Source organism: Artemia sp. Qi Xiang Cuo, chromosome 8 (assembly GCF_049724085.1).
Source record: "Artemia sp. Qi Xiang Cuo chromosome 8, ASM4972408v1, whole genome shotgun sequence".
Lineage (NCBI taxonomy): Eukaryota > Metazoa > Arthropoda > Branchiopoda > Anostraca > Artemiidae > Artemia > Artemia sp. Qi Xiang Cuo.
In genome coordinates, this window is record NC_142801.1 from 51,664,635 (window position 1) to 51,692,440 (window position 27,806).

A 27,806-nucleotide genomic window follows, 5' to 3' on the forward strand; every position below is an offset into this window, starting at 1 on the left:
TAATTCAAGAAATCATAATAAAATCGCAAGTAAGTAATAAAGTCTTTATTGTTTTCACCTATTGGATACACAATACTGAAATTTCATTCAAGAAATTATGAAGGAATTGTAAATAGGTAACACACTCATTCTTGAAGTCACCTCTTGTATGCACAATGCAGAAATTTCATTTAAGAAATTATCAAAAATTGTAAGTAAGTAGCAAATTCTTTCTTGAATTCGCCTCCTGGATAAATAAAAAAGATATTTCATTCAAGAAATTATGACAAAATTCTAAGTAAGTAACAAACTCTTTCTTGAAGTTACCTCATGGATACACAATTCAGAAATTTAATTTGAGTAATTATCAAAAATTGTAATTAAGTAGCAAATTCTTTCTTGACTTTGCCTCCTGGATCAATAAAAAAGACATTTCATTAAAGAAATTATGACAAAATTCTAAGTAAGTAACGAACTCTTTCTTGAAGTTACCTCATGGATACATAATGCAGAAATTTCATTTAAAAAATTATGATAAAATTGTAAGCAAGTAACAAATTCTTTCCTGAAGTCACCTCTTGGATACACAATGCAGAAATTTCATTAAAGAAATTATGAAAAATTGCAAGTAAGTAGCAAATTCTTTCTTGAATTCACCTGCTGGATAAACAAAAAAACATTTCATTCAAGAAATTATAACCAAATTCCGAGTAAGTAACAAACTCATTATTGTTTTCACGCCTTAAATACACGATTTAGAAATCTAAATCAAGAAATTATGAAAAAATTCTCAGTAAGTAACAATTTCTTTCTTGAAGTCAACTCTTGGATACACAATACGGAAATTTTATTCAATAAATTATGAAAAAATTGTAAGCAAGTAACAAACTCTTTCCTGAAGTTACCTCATGGATACACAAAGCAGAAATTTCATTTAAGAAATTATCAAAAATTGTAAGTAAGTAGCAAATTCTTTCTTGAATTCGCCTCCTGGATAAATAAAAAAGACATTTCAATCAAGAAATTATGACAAAATTCTAAGTAAGTAACAAACTGTTTCCTGAATCCTCCTCCTGAATGCACAATACAGATATTTCATTTAAGAAGTTACGAAAAAATTGTAAGCTTGGAAGAGAAATTAAGTTTTGAGGGGGGGGGGTGTAAAAATGGTACTTATTTAATATTCCGGTAAACATACGACTAGAAATGCTTCATGAGAAATAGACTATTGCTTCTTTCTGAACTAATCAATATTCCTTGACAAATATTTTTTTATTTTTTACTGTATTGCTATTATTCAAAACATTGCATTGTCTATGCCACATCAAACTAGCGAATAATTATCGTGGCTTTTTAGGTGTTCAATTTTTTTTTCATTTTAATTAATAAAATAAAAAATTATTAAATTTAGATTTTTCTATGATATTTTTTGTCTACTTTTTATGAAGTGAGGGGGGTGGGGGCAAGTATTCAGTTAATATAAAGCTAGGAAGGGGGAAATTAAGTTTTGAGGGAGGAGTAAAAATGCCACTTATTTAATACCCCGGTAAAAATTTGACTTGAAATGCTTAAGTAGAAATAGACTATTGCTTCTTTCTGACCTGTCTGGGGAGGGGGTGGGGGCAAGTATTTAGTGAAAATAACGCTAAAAAGGGGGAAAATAGAAGCTGTTTCCAAAAGATTTAGGATTCATTAACATTTTTCAACTTTATTTATTTTTCTCTCTTTGTACATATCATAAAATGTCAAAATATGCTTATGGTTCTAACAATTGTGCTCTATGATTGGTCAGAGACACGATGTGGCTTTACCACTGGAGGTTTTATGCCTCCTCCCCACAATGGATTCAGATGGTTTTAGGACTCATCTCACTACCCATAACTCCATTCAACCTTGAGCGAAGGTATAAAAGTTTGATGAAGTATTTCTCTACTTAACAACTACATTAATAGCCTCCAAGATGATAGGACTGTATGACACAGAATTTATCGGATTAAAAAAATCATCTTGTGGTGTTATATTTAAATGTGCTTTTTTATTATTGTCTATGGATCTCGAAGAAATTGACTGTTATCATTGGACAGTGAACTATAATCTGTTTGAGTATGATAAAAGCTTGTGGAGTACTACATTACGTTATATAAACAGACTGGGATTCTATGATAGAGCGATTACACCACTTAATAATACTGTTCAGGAACTGAGAAATGTTCAGGAGGAAGTCAGTGAAATTTTCATCTTTTTCGGGGTTGAAGCACTATATGTAAAGGGTACTGTACCTACAGATAAAGTTTCAATTCAAAAGTGTTACCCTAGGATTCCACTTTTCAATCTAGAAGAATTTAAGTGTCCTAAATTTGAAGGGGGTTATCACCATCCTGAAGACGAGGTTAGGTTCTTCGCGCAGTGGATACCTAAGGACATACCTGATCGTGATAAATCCATAAGACATGGTAAAAAAAAACTATTCTATATCATTGGATCATCGTTTCTGGATGTTTAAGTGTGAACTCCAAGTACTATTTTTATGTAAATATGTGTTTTTTTGTTTTTTTTTTTCAAAAAAAAAATCCGTTAATACGTTTAATCAATAAATATCTTTAAGCTTAACCCGTCTTTATTCTTTAGAATATTTTTATTCATTTCTTTAAATTATGAATAAATTGTAAGCAAGTAACAATGGCTTTCTTGAATTCGCTTCCTGGACACAATACAGATATTTAATTCAAGAAATCATAATAAAATCGCAAGTAAGTAATAACGTTTTTATTGTTTTCACCTATTGGATACACAATACTGAAATTTCATTCAAGAAATTATGAAGGGAATTGTAAATAGGTAACACACTCATTCTTGGAGTCACCTCTTGTATGCACAATGCAGAAATTTCATTTAAGAAATTATCATAAATTGTAAGTAAGTAGCAAATTCTTTCTTGAATTCGCCTCCTCGATAAATAAAAAAGACATTTCATTCAAGAAATTATGACAAAATTCTAAGTAAGTAACAAACTCTTTCTTGAAGTTACCTCATGGATACACAATGCAGAAATTTCATTTAAGAAATTATCAAAAATTGGAAGTAAGTAGCAAATTCTTTCTTGAATTCGCCTCCTGGATCAATAAAAAAGACATTTCATTCAAGAAGTTATGACAAAATTCTAAGTAATTAACAAACTCTTTCTTGAAGTTACCTCATGGATACATAATGCAGAAATTCCATTTAAGAAATTATGAAAAATTGTAAGCAAGTAACAAACTCTTTCTTGAAGTCACCTCGTGGATACACAGTGCAGAAATTTCATTAAAGAAATTATGAAAAAATTGTAAGTAAGTAGCAAATTCATTCTTGAATTCACCTGCTGGATAAACAAAAAGACATTTCGTTCAAGAAATTATGACAAAATTCCAAGTAAGTAACAAACTTATTATTGTTTTCACGACTTAGATACACGATGTAGAAATTTAATTCAAGAAATTATGAAAAAATTCTCAGTAAGTTACAATTTCTTTTTTGAAGTCAACTCTTGGATACACAATACGTAAATTTCATTCAATAAATTATGAAAAAATTGTAAGCAAGTAACAAACCCTTTCCCGAAGTCACCTCTTGGATACACAATGCAGAAACTTAATTTAAGAAATTATCAAAAATTGTAAGTAAGTAGCAAATTCTTTCTTGAATTCGCCTCTTGGATAAACAAAAAAAAGTCATTTCATTCAAGAAATTATGACAAAATTTAAAATAAGTAACAGATCCTTTCTTGAAGTTACCTCAAGTTTTGAGGGAGGTGTAAAAATGGTACTTATTTAATACCCCGGTAAACATTTGACTTGAAATGCTTCAGGAGAAATAGACTATTGCTTCTTTCTGAACTGTCTGGGGAGTGTGTGGGGGCAAGTATTTAGTGAAAAAGTATTTAAACAAAATGTACGATGCTGCTAATTAAAGAATAGTAGGCTACACTCAGAATTGTTTGATTGACATATGCTGTTAAATCACTTTACGTAAAAAGCTAACTATATTTGCAAAAAGGGATAAGGGATTCGTGAATGGGACTGTACGAACGATCTTATTTGAATAATAGTGAAAAAACAGAGCTAGCTTAGGTTGGAGTTGCACGGGGGTTGAGTTGCATGAGGGTTCAGTTAAAGAGGGCTCACTTGCACAATGGTTCAGATGCATGGGGGTTCAGTTGCTTGGAGTTCTGTTACACGGGGATTCAGTTACAATGGAACCCACACAAAAACAATGGGGCACACACTAAAGCCAAATTAGGCCAGTGGCCAATGAGAAATCGTAAAATACCCGAGACAATGAACAAGTCCCGATATGGCAAGTATTTAGTTAATATAATGCTTGGAAGAGAAATTAATTTTTGAGGGGGGGTGTAAAAATGATACTTATTTAATATCCCGGTAAACATACGACTAGAAATGCTTCAGGAGAAATAGACTATTGCTTCTTTCTGAACTAATCAATATTCCTTGACAAATATTTTTTTATTTTTACTGTATTGCTATTATTCAAAACATTGCATTGTCTATGCCACATCAAACTAGCGAATAATTATCGTGGCTTTTAAGGTGTTCAATTTTTTTTTTCAGTGTAATTAATAACATAAAAAATGATGAAATTTAGATTTGGCTAAGCTCTATTTTGACTACTTTATATGAACTGAGGGGAGGGTGGGGGCAAGTATTCAGTTAAAATAATGCTAGGAAGGGGGAAATTAAGTTTTGAGGGAGGTGTAAAAATGCTACTTATTTAATACTCCAATAAACATCTGACTTGAAATGCTTCAGGAGACAGAGACTATTGCTTCTTTCTGAACTGTCGGGGGAGGGGGGGGGGGCAAGTATTTAGTGAAAATAATGCTAAAAAGGGGGAAAATAGAAGCTGTTTCCAAAAGATTTAGGATTCATTAACATTTTTCAACTTTATTTATTTTTTTTCTTTTTGTACATATATTAAAATGTCAAAATATGCTTATGGTTCTAACAATTGTGCTCTATGATTGGTCAGAGACACGATGTGGCTTTCCCACTGGAGGTTTTATGACTCCTCCCCACAATGAATTCAGATGGTTTTAGGACTCATCTCACTACACGGGGATTCAGTTACAATGGAACCCACACAAAAACAATGGGGCACACACTAAAGCCAAATTAGGGCAGTGGCCTATGAGAAATCGTAAATTACCCGAGACAATGAACAAGTCCCGATATGGAAAGTATTTAGTTAATATAATGCTTGGAAGAGAAATTATGTTGTGAGGAGGGGTGTCAAAATGGTACTTATTTAATATCCCGGTAAACATACGACTAGAAATGCTTCAGCAGAAATAGACTATTGTTTCTTTCTGTCGACATAAATTGTTTCTTTCTGTCGAATAAAGTCGACATAGCTTTATTTCATTTTTTAAGGTTAATTTAGACGAGGTTACGTGCGCGCACGTAACCTCGTCTAAATTAACCTTAAAAAAGGAAATAAAGCTATGTCGACTTTGCCTATTTTTTTCAACATATCCGAGAAAGCGCGGGAGGGGGGCATTCCTGTCGACTTTTGGAGGATGTTTCCCCATTTTTCGATAATCAGGCAATTTTCTCAAGCTCTTTTCTCAAGGTCATAGCTGAGGCTGTTTCCAAAGATTTAGGATAAAAAAAAAATTGTCAGGTGTGGGACTCGAATCCACGACCCCATATGGGGACCAGATCCTAATTCTAGCGCCTTAACCACTCGGCCAACCTGACAATGGGTGTTGTCTAAAAAACCAGTCTGGTTGAAAACGTGGAGTTTTCGTACTGGTCACTTTTTTTGCAATGTGTAGGAACCAGTGGGGAATCCCCGTTCGTTTGAAAAGGTGCCAAGGACAGGCCAGCAAATAGTATGTAGTTTCAAAACATGACTAATCACGTGTAGAGGTCCCATAGAATGAAATTTATGTATTGTGCATGTAAACGGCTAATTCAAGAATGAATTGTTTACTTACTTAGAATTTTTTCATAATTTCTTGAATGAAATGTCTTTTTTTTGTATCCAAGAGGTGAAATCAATAAAGAGTTTGTTACTCACTTTCCTTTTTTTATAATTTCTCGAATTAAATTTCTACATCGTGTATCTAAGTTGTGAAAACAATAAAGAGTTTGTTACTTACTTGGAATTTTCTCATAATTTCTTGTACGAAATATGTTTTTGTTTATCCAGCAGGTGAATTCAAGAAAGAATTTGCTACTTACTTACAATTTTCTCATAATTTCTTTAATGAAATTTCTGCATTGTGTAACCACGAGGTGTATTCAAGAAAGAGTTTGTTACTTGCTTACAATTTTTTTGTAATTTCTTAAATGAAATATCTGTATTGTGCATTCAGGAGGAGGATTCAAGAAACAGTTTGTTACTTACTTAGAATTTTGTCATAATTTCTTGAATGAAATGTCTTTTTTATTTATCCAGTAGGTGAATTCAAGAAAGAATTTGCTACTTACTTAAAATTTTTGATAATTTCTTAAATTAAATTTCTGCGTTGTGTATCCATGAGGTAACTTCAAGAAAGGATTTATTACTTATGTAGAATTTTGTCATTATTTCTTGAATGAAATGACTTTTTTTTTGTTTATCCAAGAGGAGAATTCAAGAAAGAATTTGCTACTTACTTACAATTTTTGATAATTCCTTAAATGCAATTTATGATTTGTGTATCAAAGAGGTGACTTCAGGAAAGAGTTTGTTACTTGCTTACAATTTTTTTATAATTTATTGAATGAAATTTCCGTATTGTGTATCCAAGAGTTGAATTCAAGAAAGAAATTGTTAGTTACTGAGAATTTTTTCATAATTTCTTGAATTAAATTTCTACATCGTGTATCTAAGTCGTGAAAACAATAATGAGTTTGTTACTTACTTGGAATTTTGTCATAATTTCTTGAACGAAATGTCTTTTTGTTTATCAAGCAGGTGAATTCAAGAAAGAATTTGCTACTTACTTACAATTTTTTCATAATTTATTTAATGAAATTTCTGCATTGTGTATCCAAGAGGTGACTTCAGGAAAGAGTTTGTTACTTGCTTACAATTTTTCATAATTTCTTAAATGAAATTTCTGCATTATGTATCCATGAGGTAACTTCAAGAAAGAGTTTCTTACTTACTTAGGATTTTGTCATAATTTCTTGAATGAAATGTCTTTTTTATTTATCCAGGAGGGGAATTCAAGAAAGAATTTGCTACTTACTTACAATTTTTGATAATTTCTTAAACGAAATTTCTGCAAAGTGCATACAAGAGGTGACTTCAAGAATGAGTGTGTTACCTATTTACAATTCTTTCATAATTTCTTGAATGAAATTTCAGTATTGTGTATCCAATAGGTGAAAACAATAAAGACTTTATTACACACTTGCGATTTTATTATAATTTCTTTAATTAAATATCTTCATTGTGTTGAAGAAGTAAATTCAAGAAAGTCGTCGGTACTTACATAAAACGTATTAAAAATATAAATAAATTAGTAAAACTCTTCTGTGGAATAATGACGGTTTAATATTATAGATATTTATTTATTAAACGTAATAACGAATATTTTTGTTGAGAAAAAAAAACGAAAAAAAAAACATTTACATAAAAATAGTACTTAGAGTTCACACTTAAACATCCAGAAACGATGATCCCATGACATAGAATAGTTTTTTATTTACCATGTCTTATGGATTTATCACGATCAGGTATGTCCTTAGGTATCCACTGCGCGAAGAACCTAACCGCGTCTTGAGGACGGTGATAACCCCCTTCAAATTTAGGAAACTTAAACTCTTCTAGATTGAAAAGTGGAATCCTAGGGTCACACTTTTGAATTAAAACTTTATCTGTAGGTACATTACCCTTTACATAGAGTGCTTCAACCCCGAAAAAGCTGCAAATTTCACTGACTTCCTCCTGAACATTTCTCAGTTCCTGACCAGTATTATTAAGTCGTGTAATCGCTCTATCATAGAATCCCAGTCTGTTTATATAACGTAATGTAGTACTCCACAAGCTTTTATCATACTCAAACAGATTATAGTTCACTATCCAATGATAACAGTCAATTTCTTCGAGATCCATAGACAATAATAAAAAAGCACATTCAAATATAACACCACAAGATGATTTTTTTAATCCGATAAATGCTGTGTCATACATTCCTATCATCTTGGAGGCTATTAATGTAGTTGTTAAGTAGAGAAATACTTCATCAAACTTTTATACCTTCGCTCAAGGTTGAATGGAGTTATGGGTAGTGAGATGAGTCCTAAAACAATCTGAATTCATTGTGGGGAGGAGTCATAAAACCTCCAGTGGGAAAGCCAAATCGTGTCTCTGACCAATCATAGAGAACAATTGTTAGAACCATAAGCATATTTTGACATTTTATGATATGTAAAAAACGAAAAAAATAAATAAAGTTGAAAAATGTTAATGAATCCTAAATCTTTTGGAAACAGCTTCTATTTTCCCCCTTTTTAGCATTATTTTCACTAAATACTTGCCCCCACGCACTCCCCAGACAGTTCTGAAAGAAGCAATAGTCTATTTCTCCTGAAGCATTTCAAGTCAAATGTTTACCGGGGTATTAAATAAGTAGCATTTTTACACCTCCCTCAAAACTTAATTTCCCCCTTCCTAGCTTTATTTTAGCTGAATACTTGCCCCCACCCCCCTCACTTCATATAAAGTAGTAAAAATAGAGCTTAGCCAAATCTAGATTTCATCATTTTTTATGTTATTAATTGCACTGAAAAAAAATTTAACACCTAAAAAGCCACGATAATTATTCGCTAGTTTGATGTGGCATATACAATGCAATGTTTTGAATAATACCAATACAGTAAAAAATAAAATATATTTGTCAAGGAATATTGATTAGTTCAGAAAGAAGCAATAGTCTATTTCTCCTGAAGCATTTCTAGTCGTATGTTTACCGGGATATTAAATAAGTACCATCTTTACACCCCCCTCAAAACTTTATTTCTCTTCCAAGCATTATATTAACTAAATACTTGCCATGTCGGGACTTGTTCATTGTCTCGGGTATTTTACGATTTCTCATAGGCCACTGGCCTAATTTGGCTTTAGTGTGTGCCCCATTGTTTTTGTGTGGGTTCCATTGTAACTGAATCCCCGTGTAGTGAGATGAGTCCTAAAACCATCTGAATTCATTGTGGGGAGGAGTCATAAAACCTCCAGTGGGAAAGCCACATCGTGTCTCTGACCAATCATAGAGCACAATTGTTAGAACCATAAGCATATTTTGACATTTTAAGATATGTACAAAAAGAAAAAAAATTAATAAAGTTGAAAAATGTTAATGAATCCTAAATCTTTTGGAAACAGCTTCTATTTTCCCCCTTTTTAGCATTATTTTCACTAAATACTTGCCCCCCCCCACTCCCCAGCCAGGTCAGAAAGAAGCACTAGTCTATTTCTCCTGAAGCATTTCAAGTCAAATGTTTACCGGGGTATTAAATAAGTAGCATTTTTACACCTCCCTCAAAACTTAATTTCCCCCTTCCTAGCTTAATTTTAACTGAATACTTGCCCTCACCCCCCTCACTTCATATAAAGTAGTCAAAATAGAGCTTAGCCAAATCTAAATTTCATCATTTTGTATGTTATTAACTACGCTGAAAAAAAAATTGAACACCTAAAAAGCCACGATAATTATTCTCTAGTTTGATGTGGCATAGACAATGCAATGTTTTGAATAATAGCAATACAGTAAAAATAAAAAAATATTTGTCAAGGAATATTGATTAGTTCAGAAAGAAGCAATAGTCTATTTCTCCTGAAGTATTTCTAGTCGTATGTTTACCGGGATATTAAATAAGTATAATTTTTACACCCCCCTCAAAACTTAATTTCTCTTCCAAGCTTTATATTAACTAAATACTTGCCATATCGGGACTTGTTCATTGTCTCGGGTATTTTACGATTTCTCATAGGCCACTGGCCTAATTTGGCTTTAGTGTGTGCCCCATTGTTATTGTGTGGGTTCCATTGTAACTGAATCCCCGTGTAACAGAACCCCAAGCAACTGAACCCCCATGCATCTGAACCATTGTGCAAGTGAGCCCTCTTTAACTGAACCTTCATTCAACTCAACCCCCGTGCAACTCAAACCTAAGCTAGCTCTGGTTTTTCACTATCATTAAAATAAGATCGTTCGTACGGTATATTTTACGAATCCCTTATACCTTTTCGCAAATATAGTTAGCTTTTTACGTAAAGTTATTTAACAGTATATGTCAATCAAACGATTCCGAGTGTAGCCTACTATTCTTTAATTAGCAGTATCGTACATTTTGTTTAAATACTTTTTCACTAAATACTTGCCCCCACCCACTCCCCAGACAGTTCAGAAAGAAGCAATAGTCTATTTCTCCTGAAGCATTTCAAGTCAAATGTTTACCGGGGTATTAAATAAGTACCATTTTTACACCTCCCTCAAAACTTAATTTCCCCCTTCCTAGCTTTATTTAATACTTGCCCCCACCCCCCTCACTTCATATAAAGTAGTCAAAATAGAGCTTAGCCAAATCTAAATTTCATCATTTTTTTATGTTATTAATTACACTGAAAAAAAATTGAACCCCTAAAAAGCCACAATAATTAGTCGCTAGTTTGATGTGGCATAGATAATACAATGTTTTGAATAATAGCAATATAGTAAAAATAAAAAAAAATATTTGTCAAGGAATATTGATTAGTTCAGAAAGAAGCAATAGTCTATTTCTCCTGAAGCATTTCTAGTCGTATGTTTACCGGGATATTAAATAAGTACCATTTTTACACCCCCCTCGAAAATTAATTTCCCGTTTTTTAGCATTATTTTAGCATTATTTTTAGCAGAAAAAAAAATTTGAACACCTAAAAAGCCACGATAATTATTCGCTAGTTTGATGTGGCATAGACAATGCAATGTTTTGAATAATAGCAATACAGTAAAAATAAAAAAAATATTTGTCAAGGAATATTGATAAGTTCAGAAAGAAGCAATAGTCTATTTCTCCTGAAGCATTTCTAGTTGTATGTTTACCGGGATATTAAATAAGTACCATTTTTACACCCCCCTCAAAACTTAATTTCTCTTCCAAGCATTATATTAACTAAATACTTGCCATATTGGGACTTGTTCATTGTCTCGGGTATTTTACGATTTCTCATTTAGAATGTGTTACCTCAAAAATTGACTCCCCTTCCCCCTCTCCTACCCTCCCCTGCCTCTCAGAAATGGGGGAACGAAGGAAACGTTAGATCCTATGTTAAATTGACAATTCGTTTCAAACGTTACTTGTGTATTATACAGACCACATCGGAGAGGTAAAGCTAGGTCAAGTAACAAATTACCTGAGTTAACAACCCCTTCGGGGTTATCTTAACTGTTAATCAGTTTAATCTTTTTTTTTCTCCACCGTCATACAATCCAATCACTAATTAGAATCATTCACACTCCTATTATTCAAAACATTAATTAATATCGTTCATAGAGTCCAATTTGCAAATTACTTATCCCTTTTTGCAAAAATGTCAAATACTCCCTCTCTTTGAAAAACTAAACCAGACTATACCCACCATATGTGCAATTGACAACAAAAACAGAAAAAAAACCTGTTTGCTTCAAACTATATTATTACGAGCAAAACATGCTTGACTACATTATACTTTGCCAAGTTTAAAAAAAAACCTCGACTTTAGTGGGCCAACCTTTAAAATGTTCACGCGTAGATACAGTGTCCCACGCATGGGTTTTCCTTGCCCAATTCCAATGTATTTTTTCATGTATTTTTGAAACCTTATGCGCAATTCAATGTATTTTTTCATGTGTAATTAAAATCAGCATCTCTCTTACTACTGATTACCTCTTTGATAAAAACCTTATATATGAACAATAGACAGCTTGCATAACTTGTGAACAGCGATTGAAAACAATGAATGGACTAATAAAATAGCTCCAATAAGGGGGTTTAGACCATTTAACTTGCTGACACAAAGGGATCACGACTGTTTTGACTTGACCTCAATAGGATTTTGTGTGCAAATACAATCTTGTACGCGCCACAGAGTATTCATTTTAAACTTCTACTAGTTTTCCTATAATTTATTTCATGTGCATTAATCACGTATAAAACCCCTAGCCCTAAGTTATAAACAACTCGGTTTAATCTATTTCCAAAGGTATAAACTAATTAAACTCGATATAGACACGGAGGTACGATTGCTACATCGGAGTTTTTTGTTAACAGAAATTTTAACTACTTTAACAAAATGTTTATCTCAAAATTTTTATCTGATGCATTTAGGGCTTGGAGGAGGGGGACTAGTTACCCTCCAATCTCTTTTTACTCTTAAAAAGTGAACAAGAACTTTCAATTTTCAATCAAATGAGTCCTCTCTAAAGTTTATACGACCATCCCTTCCATAAAAAATAATGGGAAGGATTCGCAGAATTTTTAAATTATAACCCTTGCCCTGAGGACTGTGGGGGAGTTTTAATCCTCAAAAACCTAAATTCTAGAACTTAAAACTACGTTTAAATAAATGGCTGTCTCAAAATTTTGATTGGATGTGTTTGGGGAAAAGGTGGGCGTGAGAGGGGTGTTAGTTGCCCTCAAATCACTTTCGACTATTAAAAAGGGCACTAGCCCTTTGAATTCCGTATCGAATGAGCCTTTTTTGAAGTTTCTACAACACCGCCTTCTATAAAAACCTTATATACTTCCAGGGTATAACTTAAAACCCTTGCCTTGAGGGTTTTGGGGGAGTGTCCCCTCCCCTGGATCCACTACTGCCTTACATTCTCTGTTTCTTTTCTTGTTATAGAGGAGAGCAGAGGCATAATAAGTGTTTGTTAGTACCAACTCATTTTAACGCTCATTAGACCTTCAGGAATAACCAGAATTATTCCAAAGGGATGGGTAGGGCAAAAGGGCGCGTGGAGGGGCCGTTTGTCCTTCGATCAATTTTTACTCTTAAGAGCTGGACTAAAACTTCAAATTTCCAATCAAATGAGCCATCTCTGAAGTTCATACGAGAATCCCTTCCTGCCCCCGGGCCCTGGGGGCTTTTCGTCAACGCCAGAGTTTTGTTACTTAGCCTTTCAACTATTTTTAACAAAATGGTATTTTTAACCCTTGCATATAAAGCAGCTCTTGGGGGGAAAGTAATAAGAAATATTGAAGCTATATAAGATTTATTCATGTATTTATGGTTTGCAGCAGTTATCTTTACGTTTGTAAGATAGTTAATTTTAATTTCTTTTCGTTCGTTTGGCCCAAATAACAACACTTACGAGTATTAAAAAGGGCACTAGCCCTTTGAAAATCCAATCAAATAAGTCTTTTTTTAAGTTTCTATGACAATGACTTCTATAAAAACCTTATATGTCCCCAGGGTATAACTTAAAACCCGTGCCCTGAGGGTTGTGGGGGATTGTCCTCGTCAAAAATATATGTTCTATCTGGAAATCAACTATGCTGAACGAAATGGCTATCTCAAAATTTTGATTGGATGTGTTTGGGGGAATGATTAGCGTGAAGGGGGGCTAGTTGCCCTCCAATCACTTTCGACTATTAAAAAGGGCACTATCCATTTGAATTTCCAATCGAATGAGCCTTTTTTGAAGAATCTACGACAATGCCTTCTATAAAAACCTTATATGCCCCAAGGGCATATCTTAAAACCCTTGCCCTGAGGGTTGTGGGGGATTGTCCTCCTCAAAAACATGTTTTTCTATGTGAAAATCAACTACGCTGAACAAAATGGCTATCTCAAAATTTTGATTGGATGTGTTTGGGGGACTGAGGGGTGGGGGGGGGCCTAGTTCCTCTCCAATCACTTTCGACTCTTAAAAAGGACACTATCCCTTTGAATTTCCAATCGAATGAACCTTTTTTGAAGTTTCTACGACAACGCCTTCTATAAAAACCTTATATGCCCCGAGGGCATATCTTAAAACCCTTACCCTGAAGGTTCTGGGGGAGTGTCCTCCTCAAAAACGTATTTTCTATCTTGAAATCAACTACGCTGAACAAAATGGGTATCTCAAAGTTTTGATTGTACGTATTTTGGGAAATTATGGGCCTGGGGGGGGGGGCTAGTAGCACTCCAATTACTTTCGACTATTAAAAAGCGCACTAGCACTTTAATTTAAAATCTAATGAGCCTGTTTTGAATTTTCTACGACAACGCCTTCTATAAAAACCTTATATGTCACCAGGGCATAACTTAAAACCCTTGCCCCGAAGGTTGTGGGGGAGTGTCCTCCTCAAAAATATATTTTCTATCTGGAAATCAACTACGCTGAACAAAATGGCTATCTCAAAATTTTGATTGGATGTGTTTGGGGGAATAATGGGCGTAGGGGGAGGGGGGGGGGGGGGTTAGTTGCCCTCCAATCACTTTCGACTATTAAAAAGGACACTAACTTTTTGAATTTCCAATCGAATGAGCCTTTTTTAAAGTTTCTACGAAAGCGCCTTCTATAAAAACCTTATATGCCTCCAGGGCATAACTTATAATCCTTTCCCTGAGGATTGTGGGGGAGTGTCCTCCTCAAAAAATAAATTTTCTATCTGGAAATCAACTACGCTGAACAAAATGGCTATCTCAAAATTTTTATTGGATGTGTTTGGGGAAATGATGGGCGCAGGGGGGGGGGGGGCTTGTTACACCCCAATCACTTTCGACTATTAAAAAGGGCACTAGCCCTTTAATTTCCAATCGAATGAGCCTGTTTTGAAGTTTATACGACAACGCCTTCTATAAAAACCTTATATGCCCCCAGGGCATAACTTAAAACCCTTGCCCTGAGGGTTTTGGGTAGTGTCCTCCTCAAAAATACATTTTCTATCTGAAAATCAACTACGCTGACCAAAATGGCTATCTCAAAATTTTGATTTGGTATGTTTGGGGGAATGATGGGCGTGGGGGGCTACCTGCCTTCCAATCACTTTCGACTATTAAAAAGGGCACTAGAACTCTCGATTTCCAATCGAATGAGCCCCCTTTGAAGTTTCTACGACGACCCCTTCCGTATGAAGTGCCTCTGGGAAAAAATAAATAAATAAATAATAATAATAATAATAAAACATTGGAGCCGTATGACCTTTACTATAGGCAACGCTACAGCGTTGCCTCTGATTTGTAGGAGGCCTTTGACCATTTTGGTTGCTCTTGGTTGAACTCGTTTCTTTTTTGTATAATGCTATACTTTTTGTATCTCCATACTTTTTGTATAATGCTAACCAGGGGAGGAAAAATTCTCAAATATCAATTAGATTTTAAAGTCTATTAGCAATATTATGCATAACCTTGCAAACAAGATTGCACCCTTTCTCCCCCATTGAGGGTCGTTTTTAAATAATTTCCATAGTCAAGCGTGTCAGTCTTCCAATATAAGATTTATCCTTGTGCTATTATGACTTCTGAAGAAACTCTTGTATTTCGTAAAATATAACTGTTAATAGATGACCGTCTCGGAATTGCGTTTTGTCAGGGTTAACAAACGCCTTTCACCATTTTTGACTAACTTGTCTGGAATTACAACACAAAAATATTTAAATAAGCTAAACGGTTGAGAAACATTTGTCTAAGCCTACCATGGATATATTTTTTTTAGTCTCATCGTAAAGAAGAATAGTACCTTGGTGGGGGATTAGGTACTTGTCTGTTAAACAAAATACACTCAAGAATTACGCCGTGTAAGATCTGACGGAAACCGGTTTGCCTCTGTGGGCTCGGTTATGATTTGCTTATTTTGAGTGATAAAAACTACGATGTATGTATATTTTAATTAAATATTTAATATTAGGATGTGGTTCGGGGGTTAGGTTATGCGTTCTGCGCTGCCTGCTTTCCATAGTTCTTTGTCGTAGTTTCCATGATTTTATTTATACAGTATTACATTGTCATCATGTTTTTGTAAATTCCTTTACGATTAACCTAACTTTACTTCTTGGGTGTTTTTTGTTTAACACACAAGTAACGGGGATTATCATATCGCAAATCAAATACCCCAGGTTTTGTTTTCCCCAAATAACAGATCTTAGGGTGGAGGGTAACCTAATTTACTTCCTTTCATACCCCCAAAGTCGGATTGGCATCGGACTAAAATGCCAAGACATAGTTGCTAATTTCAAAAACTTTTCGTCCCAGGGCCAATATGATGTGCAGCAGCCCAAGGGCTAGGATACCGAACTCTATAGTATCCCTAATAAGACATGGTTCGTTTAAAGTTCCAAAGCAATGAGAAGTGATTCTAACCCATAATCTTGGTAGGGAGGGTGTATGAGAATCATTAACCCTAACCTATATTATGGGGTAGAATGACTGAAAATGACAAAATTCGTGCCCATGGATAGTTAAATTTATAACACATGGGTCTAAGAGTTATGAAAATGATCTCATAATTGCAAACATGCACTCAATATGGTTACTGATTTTATCAACTATACACTCGGATATGCTACTTGGGTTTAGGGTTTTCTCAAAAGCGAGTGAAAATGGACGTAAGGAATAGAGATGAGCCAGATAATAGTATAAAGACAAAGATATCTTGAAATATGAGTTTCTCTTGAGGCTTGAATTATGCAGGCTTATCTTAGTCTCGACAAGATTTGAAGAAACAAAATTTCAGCTGGCGGGGGGGGGGACTAAGATCTGGATGTCAAACTGGGGTCTGGATAGGGCAGCTGTCTCTGTCCCATAAAAATTACACCCCTCTTAATCGACCCCCCCCCAAAAAAAAAGGCAAAAAGTGTAGGTAAAAATATTTTTTTGAAATATATGAACACAATTTAAATAATTTCTGCTCAGTTCTGTACTCCCCCTCCCTGAAACAATTTGAATGTTGTCTTAGACAGAATTCTGGTTGTAGCCGGGTGCTTAATTTAGTTTTCTAGTATTCTTGCTCCTTGTTTTTAGTTCAGTTCTAAAAACAAAAATGATTTGTTTACACAATGGAATGCTTGTTCTTATCTTTTACAATTCAGGCAAGTTTTCTCCGTTAGATTGCATTTCGTATTCCTCTTATACGGATAACACTTTACATACTGTATGCTGATACAAATTTACGGCTGTGAAAAAAAAAAAAAAAAAAAAAAAAAAAAAAAAAAAAATCTTAAATTCCGAGTCTTATTCCGCAAAGCTATTTGTAGCATAATTTCATGAATATGCCATTTCTTGCTCGTAAAACAGGACATTCATCGGTCAAAAACCAAGCTAACACTAAATCAAGCAACGAGAGATGAAGCAGGGCGAATATTAGTCTTGAAACTATATGCTAGGCGAATTGTCTGTATCTTCCCTAGCCAATTAGCCACCCAAAGCTCGAAAACCGTCGTTATATGCTGTATCAGTGATACATAGTACAGCCTTTGTCTTTCAACCAATGCGATGGACATTTCTATGGCCTTAGAATATTTTGAAGAGCGTACTGTGTTTTTTCTAAGATGTGAAGAATTCTAAGATACTTACCGATAGATCTAGCGGCCAATTTGTCTCTACTTTACTTGACATTGACTCAGATAGCGACTTTTCATTTCTAATATAGCTGTCATGTTTTTGCTCACCAGAAGCAGTTGAACTGCTTCTCGAAGAAAATGATGCCTCAGAACCGGAATAGGGTCGTTGCAATTTATTATTGAATCTAGTAGGTAATCCTGTTCCGGGTGTGCTAAAACTTTTAAAATAAGATCTTGTTCTGCAAGCTTCCCATTGATCCCCTCTTCTCTGATTTGACAGATTCAGTGGTTCTATGCCAATTGGGTTCAGTTTTTTAACTTCTTCGACATCTTCAGTCTCAAATTGTTGTGAATGATCCATCTCTGCAAGAAAAACCGTTAAACCGTATCTTATTTCTTTTTATATGACATCTTTTAACTATGAAGGTAAAACAGTCACGTGTATAGAATGACCATCCAGAATGCATAGGGGTAGGGGGCCTTTTAGTCATTGCCTTTCCCCCTTTTTTGTGTTTTTATTAATTCGTATATACTTTTGTATAAAATTCTGATTGTTAGTGTTTTTAAGCCCCACCCCCCAGTGCCGTGCTTACCAGCCACATTGTTATGTTTAGTTAAAGGACTGTAGTTAACAAAAAATAAATACAAATTTAAATATAACTATTTTATTTGTATTTCCTATTTCTGATAATAAAACAAGTTTCGCATTTATGTAACGAGATTTCAAGAATTTTCTATGTTTTAAAATGATGAATTTGCGAATCGAAAGCCATAAAAACAAACAACAAGTAAAACAACAAGGTATTTCCAAGATAGTAAGTTTGTACAAACCTTAAATGAATATTTCGGCCCTATGTCCAAGAGCCGTCCTTAGCAAAAAACTTATATAAATGAAATAAGACTTACAATACAAGGCGATCTTTGAAAGTAAAATTAAGAATTAAAACAGTCCGAGAATCATTACTTCAACAAAGTTGAACAGTCCCAGTTCAACGAATAGAGTCCTGATTGAACTTCGTTGAAGCAATGATTCTGGGACTGCTTTAATTTTTAATTTTAGTTTTAAGTATCAAATTTTATTGTAAGTCTTATCTTATTTATGCAAGTGTTTTGCTGAGGACGGTACTTGGATATAGAACCGAAATATTCATTTAAGGTTTAAACAAATTTCATTTCTTGGGAATTCCTTATTGTTCGACCTGTTGTTTGTTTTTATGATGGAAAGGCAGTGGGGTCTTCGTCGTTATTTGAATCAAAAACCTCATTTTAAATGATAATTAAACCAAACTTTTGCGTAACAGAGAAAAAAAAAGAAAGGGAGATTGCGCAATCTTCGACTGGAGTCGCGAATGAAAAGCTGGTCGATTTAATTCCTCTCAATGATGAGAAGAACTTCAAAGTCCAAAACAATTTATCCGGGGGGATGGGGAGACAGAGCGAAGGTCTTAAGAAAAGTTTCTTTTGGCAGGAACTGGCCAATTTTTCAACATTAATTATTATTGTCATATTACTGTTTATGCATATTTGGTTTTCTAGGGAGTGCCATCATTTCACCCAGTTATTTTTGATGGTCAAACCTATAAACCATAGATGGCCTCCGATCTGGAAGAATATGGTTCTATGTAAAAAAAAAAGTCCTTTTTTAAAACATTAGTGTAGCAGGTTTTAAGAGCTAATGCACTAAGATTAAATGTTGAAATCTTGTTGGAGTTCTTTTGTTCACTTGCTGAATCTTTAAACTCTTTTCATTGGATCCCCGTTTCTTGTGTTCTATTTTGTCCTCCCTCAAAATATTTTCTCGTTGAAAAAATTATTCTTTATATATGAGCCACCTCCAAACTCAAAACTCATAAACTGAAAAACAACAGAGAATGGGTCTTATAAGTATTTTAGGCTAAGTGACCTTCAGACAGTAGGATTGAATTATTCCCAAGGAAGTTTTCAAATAGCGCCTGCACCTCTTTTTGACTGGAATAGGCTAATATAACAGTTTTTGCTCTCGGGAGGTGTCATACGAAATCCCTTAAATTTGGGTCCCGGTTTTCAAACGAGATTTATTAGCCTTTTATGATTTTAACTAAATTAGAACATTTTTGTCTTCTTTGTTCTTGACTTTTTAGCCCATTTTTTTTTTTTTGTAAAACAAATCTTAAATTTACCTGATTTGTAAAACCAACGTCTTCTTTGCTCTTCTTGTAATCTATTCACTCAAACTGTTCTTTTCGGTGTCTTTCCTGGTTTGTACTAGGAAGCAGGGCGTTGTCAATTTTGACCTCTTTTGACCAATAGAGTTTGGTTTTAATGTTGTAAAAAAATAAATGTTGTAACCTATCTTGCGATCTTACCTAAATCACTCCTGTTTTTTGCATGGATGTGTTTTGAAGATTAGTTATTCTTTTTGTAAACAGTTAAAAAACATCAACACTAAAAGTGGCGTAAATGGCTGCATGGCTGCTTAAAGATTTCAATTAAATTCTTTGAAAAGGTAGGAAGTTCACTCCAGGCACGTACGCAGGATTTTTTTTTTACATCGGGGGAGGGGGGAGGGTAACAATAAAAATCTTGTGTTTGATAGTTTGAAATAATATGTACCAAAAAATTCGCGAAAATTGGTAACTTCACGGTGCCACGTTCGGATTCTCCCCCCCCTCCCCCATTGGGCTTGTCCTTAGTAATAGATAGGCATTGACAAAAATAGAAAAGTTGTTAGAAAGTTTTTCGTTCTTTGAAAACTTCTTAGGCTTTGACCATCTGGCAGGTACGTTCGCAAGAGTTTCGAGAGGGGGGGGGAGAGGAGCTCTGGATGCTGCATCCTAAAATCTCAAGTACATTCCGATTTTCCTATGGTTATTATATTTTTCATTCCGTTTCCCTATTTCTGGAATTTTTTTTTGCATATCTTGCCCCGGCCAATTTTCCTGCCTGAGCCTCAAGACTTCAGATTCCAAGGATTTAGGTAGGGAATTAACCTTAGACTACTGATGTGTGATTGGGGGAGCTACGGAAATAAATGTTGACGTTTAAAAAATCAAGTGAGATTGAGATTCATATTAATGTACAAGCATAAGGCTGTCTGAATTTTGTTTTATTTCCTTAGCCTAGAATCACGGTGCCAATTACTGAGAATGTAGGAAGGGTGAAAAAAGTATTTCTAAAAACCTAAACCTATGTTTGTCAATGGTGCCTGATTCCTTCCTTTGCGGATGGGTAACTTCTATTCTCAAATTGTGTAAGAGACCCCTTTGATTGCAGTTCATATAGGCCCATCACTGTTGCTTGCAATAATTTTTGAATATGTTCTGCTCCCTTATATTATTGAACGAACTGCGAAAGATTCGAACCAATTTGGGTTTCAACCTCGACTTGGGTGCCAACATGCGCATAAGGTTTTAGCTTCAATTCTTTATGATGTCCCGTCTAAAGGTTATAAATTATACGTATATTTGCGCTTTGGATTTGTCTAAAGCTTTCGACAGTATTTGTCACATATAAGTGTGGCACTCTTTGTCAGAGTTTGGAGTGAACCCGTCAGTCATATATATACTTAAATTTTGTCATACACATACTTAAATATTCCAAAATTACTTAAACTTAATTCGTTTCTTCGTTTGATATCTGGTACAGGGTACTAAGTTAATATACAGGGTACTATTATTCAATCTGGAATACGACAGGGTGGAGTGCTATCACTTTATCTATTTAACGCTTGCATTCAAAATGTCTTAAGAGGAATTGGGCCTTCGTATTTTTATAATTTATCTGATGTATCTTATATTGCATATGCGGACGACCTGCTAGTTTGAAGCCGATCCAAGTCTATTTTGGCATTATCTGTGCAACTATTTCTATGATGTTTCGGAATGTTGGTCTGTTTTTAAATGTTGCTAAATGCGAAAATTTAGTTTTCAATCTTAAAGTATCAGTTCATAATTTGTCCTGTGTATCCACAGTAATTCGCAATGCTGCGAGTTTACGGCGGTTAGGTAGGCTAATAGTATTTCTTCTACACTCCCTTTTTCGCATTATCAGGGCCCCTCTAAAGAAGTCCAACAAGAGATGCTACAGTCAAACGGGAAAGACGCAATGAAAAACCCGTTTTTACAAGATGATTCAATACACCGCAGTAGAGAAATACATTGTATAGCGTGGTTTTGAGATATTTAAGGTGTTGTTCTTTGGGGTTTTTTTTGGGTAAAAAGGTACCTAGGTTAGGTTAGGTTACGTATTTAATATATGCTATGCTTTGCCCCCACCACTCCCCCTAATGTGCAAATATATAGCCCAAGTTTGTTTCTAAACTATTATATAGTCATCCTATTTTATTTTATTAGCTTTAACCAAACTTGACTTTTTAGAGAGGCCCTGATAATGCGAATGTACCAAATTATTATTGTTAGTGTAAGGGGGCCCGACATTATTTGATTTTTTCGATTTGTTTCTTGAAAACACCAAAAGAGGTATTTACCAATGCAAGTACCCAATGAAAAAATTTTCAAAGTCTATAGAGATAGGGGCAAAGCATGACGACTCTTTTGGACCTAGTTAGTAACTAATGAGCAAATATTTTAATCAACAAATTAGAGAATTTTTTATGTTAAGGTCCCATGGTGTAATGGTTAGCACTCAGGACTCTGAATCCTGCGATCCGAGTTCAAATCTCGGTGGGACCTATTTTTCATCTTTCTATTGTTATTCTTTCTCCTTTTCTATGTGTTTACTTGAACATTTGTTTTCAAAACGTTTTGGCGGGTTTTTCATGGGTTTGGGGAACGAAAAAAAATTTTCCTTTTCGGATCCTAATTTAGTTACTAATTTTTTCTCTTTTAGCTTCATTTGCGAGATATATATATATATATATATATATATATATATATATATATATATATATATATATATATATATATATATATATATATATATATATATATATATATATATATATATATATATATATATATATATATATATATATATATATATATATATAAAAATACATATATTACTTTTTTTATTAGTGAGCAATAATTGTGTATTTATGAATATATGCATTTATGTATGCATTTATTTTTCCTTGAAAACGACTCCATAATTTTTCGAGAAAGTTTTTAACCTGAGATATTCTGGCCTAAAAAAGCGATCTAGATAGGTCAGAAGTTTGAGAAAATTTCTTAAGAGCCTTAATTTTGGTAAAAAAAAAATTGTGTGAGTGACGTCATTTTTAAATACGTCAGTATTGCAATGACATTGTCATACTTGTGACACTTATGTGGAAAAATTGAAGATTTTCATGCATGGAAGTGTTTACATTAAATTGCTTAGAGAGCAAAAACTGGTAATTGCAAAAACATTTGTAAATATTTTTACAACGGATTGCAACAATTCAAAAACATTAAAAAATAAGACCAAAAGTGTGAAGTTTAGTAGAAATTGTCGTTAGATAGAACTCGACTTGATTCAATAATTAATTATCTTTGAAAAGACATTAAATTTCGTAAAGAGCAGAAAACTGGTAATTGCGAAATTATGTGTATATATTTTAACAAGGGATTTCAACAATTCAAAGACCTTAAAAAATAAACCAAAAGTTTGAATCTTAGTAGAAATCGCTCTTAGAAAAATATTACCAAATTTAATTTGGTAATTTAATAAGTATAAGCAATGTCTTTTTAAGGCACGAAAAAAAAGTTGAAAAAATGTTTAAGTTCATTTAAGAATTGCTAAAGCTACTATGTAAGCTGCAAAATTATTTACGGTGCCAGAGCGATAATTTTAATGTTTTAATTCGAACCAGAAAAATACCTGAAAATTAAATTTTTTTTTTGTTAGATAAAATCAACTTGCTACGTAATTAAGCTTACAGGTTTCAACGCAATCTGTTATTTTATGTCAATTAGAAGGCCCGAAAATGAAAATTTGCAAGGTACTGTTCTATTATCCGTATAACACGCGCGAAGTGAAGTTTGGTTAATGCTAATGAAGTAAAACAAAATAGGATAAAAATATAATAGTTTATAAAAAAAATTGGACTATATATTTGCACATTAGGGGTAAGGGCTAAGGGGTAGAGCATAGCATGTATTAAATACGTAACCTAACCTAGGTACCCCCCCCAGCCCCAAAAAACAAGTTTACATATTGTAAACGCAGTGATAAATCACTGTTTGCAATCCTCAGCATAGGAAATCTCCGTTGAAAAACCTGTTTGACTAGTTTCTGTAGCACCATCGCAGTACAATGCCTTGCCTATTATACAGATAATAGAACAGTATCATTTGCAATTATTACAAATGTTGATTCTCTATTTTTACAAGGGATTACAACAATTCAAAAACCTTAAAAAACAAAACCAAAAGTTTGAAGCTTAGTACACATCGCTGTTAGAAATTTGACTAGCTTCAATAATCAAATATCCTTTAAACAGCGGTCTGAAAAGACATTTATTTGCGTAAAGAGCAAAAAACTGGTAATGGCAAAAATGTTTGTATGTATTTTAACAAGAGATTACAACAATTCAAAAATCTTAAAAAAGAAAACCTTTTTGAACGCAACGAGTTATTTAATGTCAGAAGGAAAACCCGAAAAACGAAAATTTGCAATTATTACAAATGACGATTCTCTATTTTGACAAAAATCTTAACAAAAGAAAACAAACTGTTTGAAGCTCAGTAGATACTGTTGTAAGAAATCGGACTTGCTTTAAATATTAAATATCTTTGAAAAGACATCAGTGTGAAAAGACAGCAAATTGTCTGCGGATTTGCATTAATAATCAAATATCTTTGAAAAGACAGCAATATGAAAATACATCAAATTGTCTGCGGTTAGAAGACAAGCAGCAATGAAAATACATATATAGAAGCTTGGCGCGTGGTGAGTGCCGAGACCCGGTACTATATATCTATCTATCCATATATATATATATATATATATATATATATATATATATATATATATATATATATATATATATATATATATATATATATATATATATATATATATATATATATATATATATATACATATATATATATATATGGTGTTCGCTTAGGACCTTATGATATATTACTACTCTAATATGTCCCTTTGATAGTCCGCATGTTCATAGTGCGATTCGATTTAGTTCAACATCACTCTCACCGTTCTCTGGTATTTCAACTAATACGCTTAACATTGGCAATAGTAGTAAGTATTGTAGCAGAAGTAATAGCAGGGGCAACAGGAGTAACAATAGAAGTAAGCAGTAATAGCATTTACAATGTGCCTTTTTGGTCTAGTTGAACGTCCTCACCCCAAGCCCTGATAGTTTCCGATTAATGCTTTAACCCGTTTCATATATATATATATATATATATATATATATATATATATATATATATATATATATATATATATATATATATATATATATATATATATATATATATATATGCTGATATACCCTATTGATAACATGCAGGCAGATAATAAGTTTGGCCCAACGTATTATGTGCCTGCTTTAGCCCAACGTTCCCCTCAACAATCCCTAATAGTTCCACGTTAATACCAATTTGCCTTAGTAATATTAGCACTAACAGCAATAGAAGTACTACTAGCAGTAGTATTATGCAAACAGTGCAATGTTAAATCATTCAGTACCCCTCAACATGCCCTGAAAGTTTAAATTTAATGTTCTAAGCCATTCTTCAAATATTGCTGATACGCTCTTTTTTCAGCCTGAACACGCACAGCGTGTTTGAATTTGATTCGAATTACCCCTAAAAATTTCCTGAATAATTTTTCCTCAAAGCCTTAGTTTTAGTAGTAGTAGCATCCCCTGAACATTTATTGAAAGTTTCAACTTAAGGGGATGCGGAACCTAAAACTCATTCTTGATTATCAGCCTTCTTGTCTTGTCGAAAAAATGGCTAAATAACAAAAACTCTATTAGTAAACTCTTCAGGGGACTAGATTATCAAGATCAATCAAGAACGAATCTGTCTGTTTCAAATGAATCTGTTAAAGCACGTTTGTCTGTGCGAATGACAATTCCCCCTAATGACAATGACAATTTCCCCTAAGAAGCGTATTTCTATGCATATTACACAGTAGTAACATTATTACACAATAATAAAATTAAAAAAGGTGAGGAAACGAGGATTTTGTCAGCCAGTGGCTAAACATGACACTCAATGAATGTCTATTCTCTTTTTGTCGGGTAAACTTCGAAAGATTAGATTTTTGTTGTTTTTTTTTCTTTTTTGTTTAGCACTGAGGACGACTTGGCGGAGGTCCTTGTCGAAATATTTGCTTGTTTCTTCTTTTTCATATTTTGCCACTGGCTGACAAAATCGTCGTTTTCTCACCTTTTTTAATTTTATTTTTCATTTATTATTTCCTTTCCTCTCTTGCACATTCTGACTAGTTGAATATCCCCTTTAACATGCCTTGAGAATTTCAACTTAATACCCTAGAACATTCCTGAAATATTGATGATGCGCCATTTTGATAATCTGAATACGTTGAGTGTGTTTTGATTTAGTTCAACACCCCCTAAACTATCCCTTAATGTTTTACCTTTCTACCCTTAGCCTTAGTAGTAAAAGTCGTAGTACATTGTAAAAAAATTGCTTGAGATTAAAAATTTTTTTTTTAATATTTATCAACAACAAAAAATGGTATTTTAACAATTAAAAATCATTGTAGTTGAATATTAAAGACCTTATTGGAATTCCCTTATCAGTATTGAATTTCCAATTTGTTGAGAAACAAAAATGTTGGATACACATACCCGTATTGAATTTTCAATTTGTTTGAACGATAAACTAGTTGGAGGTCTTCTTACACTGTTGAAATTTCAATTTGTTGACAAAATACGTGTTGGATCCTTATTGAATTTCCATATTGTTTGTTGGATCTCCAGTTATTTCATTGGATTTTTATCACTAGCTATGTTCAATTTCCTAGGTGTACAGTCTAATTTCTAGTTCTCATCATTCAGTTTCCCTCTTAGTTTCTAAAGCGAAAATAGAAACCAAATAAGTACTCATTTATTTCACAAGAACAGAAAGCTGCAACAACAAATTTCTCATAGATAATATAACACCTGCTGGCGGCTGGATTTTTTTTTTATGGTGAAAATCATCAATTCAACGGCATAGTCGCAGGCCCACAAAAGAAGCTTGAGTAAGGTACATCTTCACAGTCAGAAAACAGTGTAACACAAAAACGTGAAATGAAGATGAAATCAAAATAAGGCAAAAATAAAAAGGAATGTCCCCCCTCTTTTTCAGAACTGCAAGATTAAATGGTTGCAATAAATATGTCATTAACCATGTCTTTCCTGAATGCCTTTCATTTGCAGATCGGATCGTTTCAGGGATGGAATACGGAATTCGGCTAGGCGATGCAGGAGGTTAAAAAATGGTCTTTTTCGAAATAATTTAAAAAGTAGGAATAATAGGGAATCAACATGGGATTTTAAACCTATCCCTAGGAAATTAACATAGGATTTCAAACGCACAAGGCCTATGATGTTTTCCATCCCTATTTTTCCAGCCGAATTCCGTATTCCATACCTGGAACGAGTAGACACTGACGGAGCTCCCCCGCAGCTCGCGGGATGGGTGGGAACAAAAATTTCTCGAAATAGAATTTCCCTTTACGCGTTTGGATATTTTTTTCTGAAAAAATGCCTCCCTGGGTTGCGTGAGGGCTGAGACAAAGGGAGGTTATGCTAAAATTGGGGGGTCTGTTAAATGGTGGTTCAGTTAAACGGGCTCAGTTGCAAAGTTATAAACAAGGGCTTGGCTTACGAAAACTTGAATCACGGGATTTGAAGGCATTATTTTTAATAATAAATGTCTTAAAAATTTCTTTGGGAGGGGGGATGGGGCGATGTAAGACAGGGTGCCAGAGAGCAGTAATAGTGTGCCATTGTTGGGTGAACTGTTTGGAGTATCACTCTCTAGCAAAGAAATGGGTGACTTTTTGGTGTTCAAGTAAAAACACTGTTTAATTAGCTTCACTAGCTTATTTTCGGAGCAAAATGGTTGAAAATTTCTTAGGGGGCGGAGGGGTGGTACCAGTGTGGATGATGTAGGGGAGCTGGTTTGTAATGTCACAGCGGTGTGGAGTGTTTTGGAGGCTATTATGATAGTCTTGGCTTGTGAAAACCAGGAATCAATGGTTGAAGCATAATTTTAAACAAGAAATGTCTGAAAATGTCTTAGGGGAGATGGGGCGATGTTGGAGGGGTGCCACAGAGGAGTAATAGTGTGACGTTATTGCATGCGTTGCCTTGGACTAGTACACTCAAGAGCTTAAAGATAAGGCGGGAGGCGTTAACTG

The 27,806-nt window shown here is 33.9% G+C and overlaps 1 protein-coding gene and 1 non-coding gene across 2 annotated transcripts in view; one reads left to right on the forward strand and one right to left on the reverse strand.

Moving 5' to 3' along the window:
• The window catches only part of LOC148949539 (uncharacterized), a 66,625-nt gene extending 40,278 nt beyond the window's left edge, over positions 1-26,347 (reverse strand). Inside the window, exons 1-2 of the mRNA XM_089092721.1 lie at positions 26,248-26,347; positions 17,491-17,840 (exon numbers count right to left, since the gene is read on the reverse strand). Of these exons, the coding sequence (XP_088948847.1) occupies positions 17,491-17,838 (348 nt within the window). The 5' untranslated portion in view covers positions 17,839-17,840; positions 26,248-26,347. The remainder of the gene's footprint in view (positions 1-17,490; positions 17,841-26,247) is intronic.
• Positions 22,076-22,147, forward strand: TRNAQ-CUG (transfer RNA glutamine (anticodon CUG)). Its single transcript has one exon. It is a non-coding gene; the product is annotated as a tRNA-Gln (tRNA).
• Positions 26,348-27,806: the final 1,459 nt, after the last annotated feature.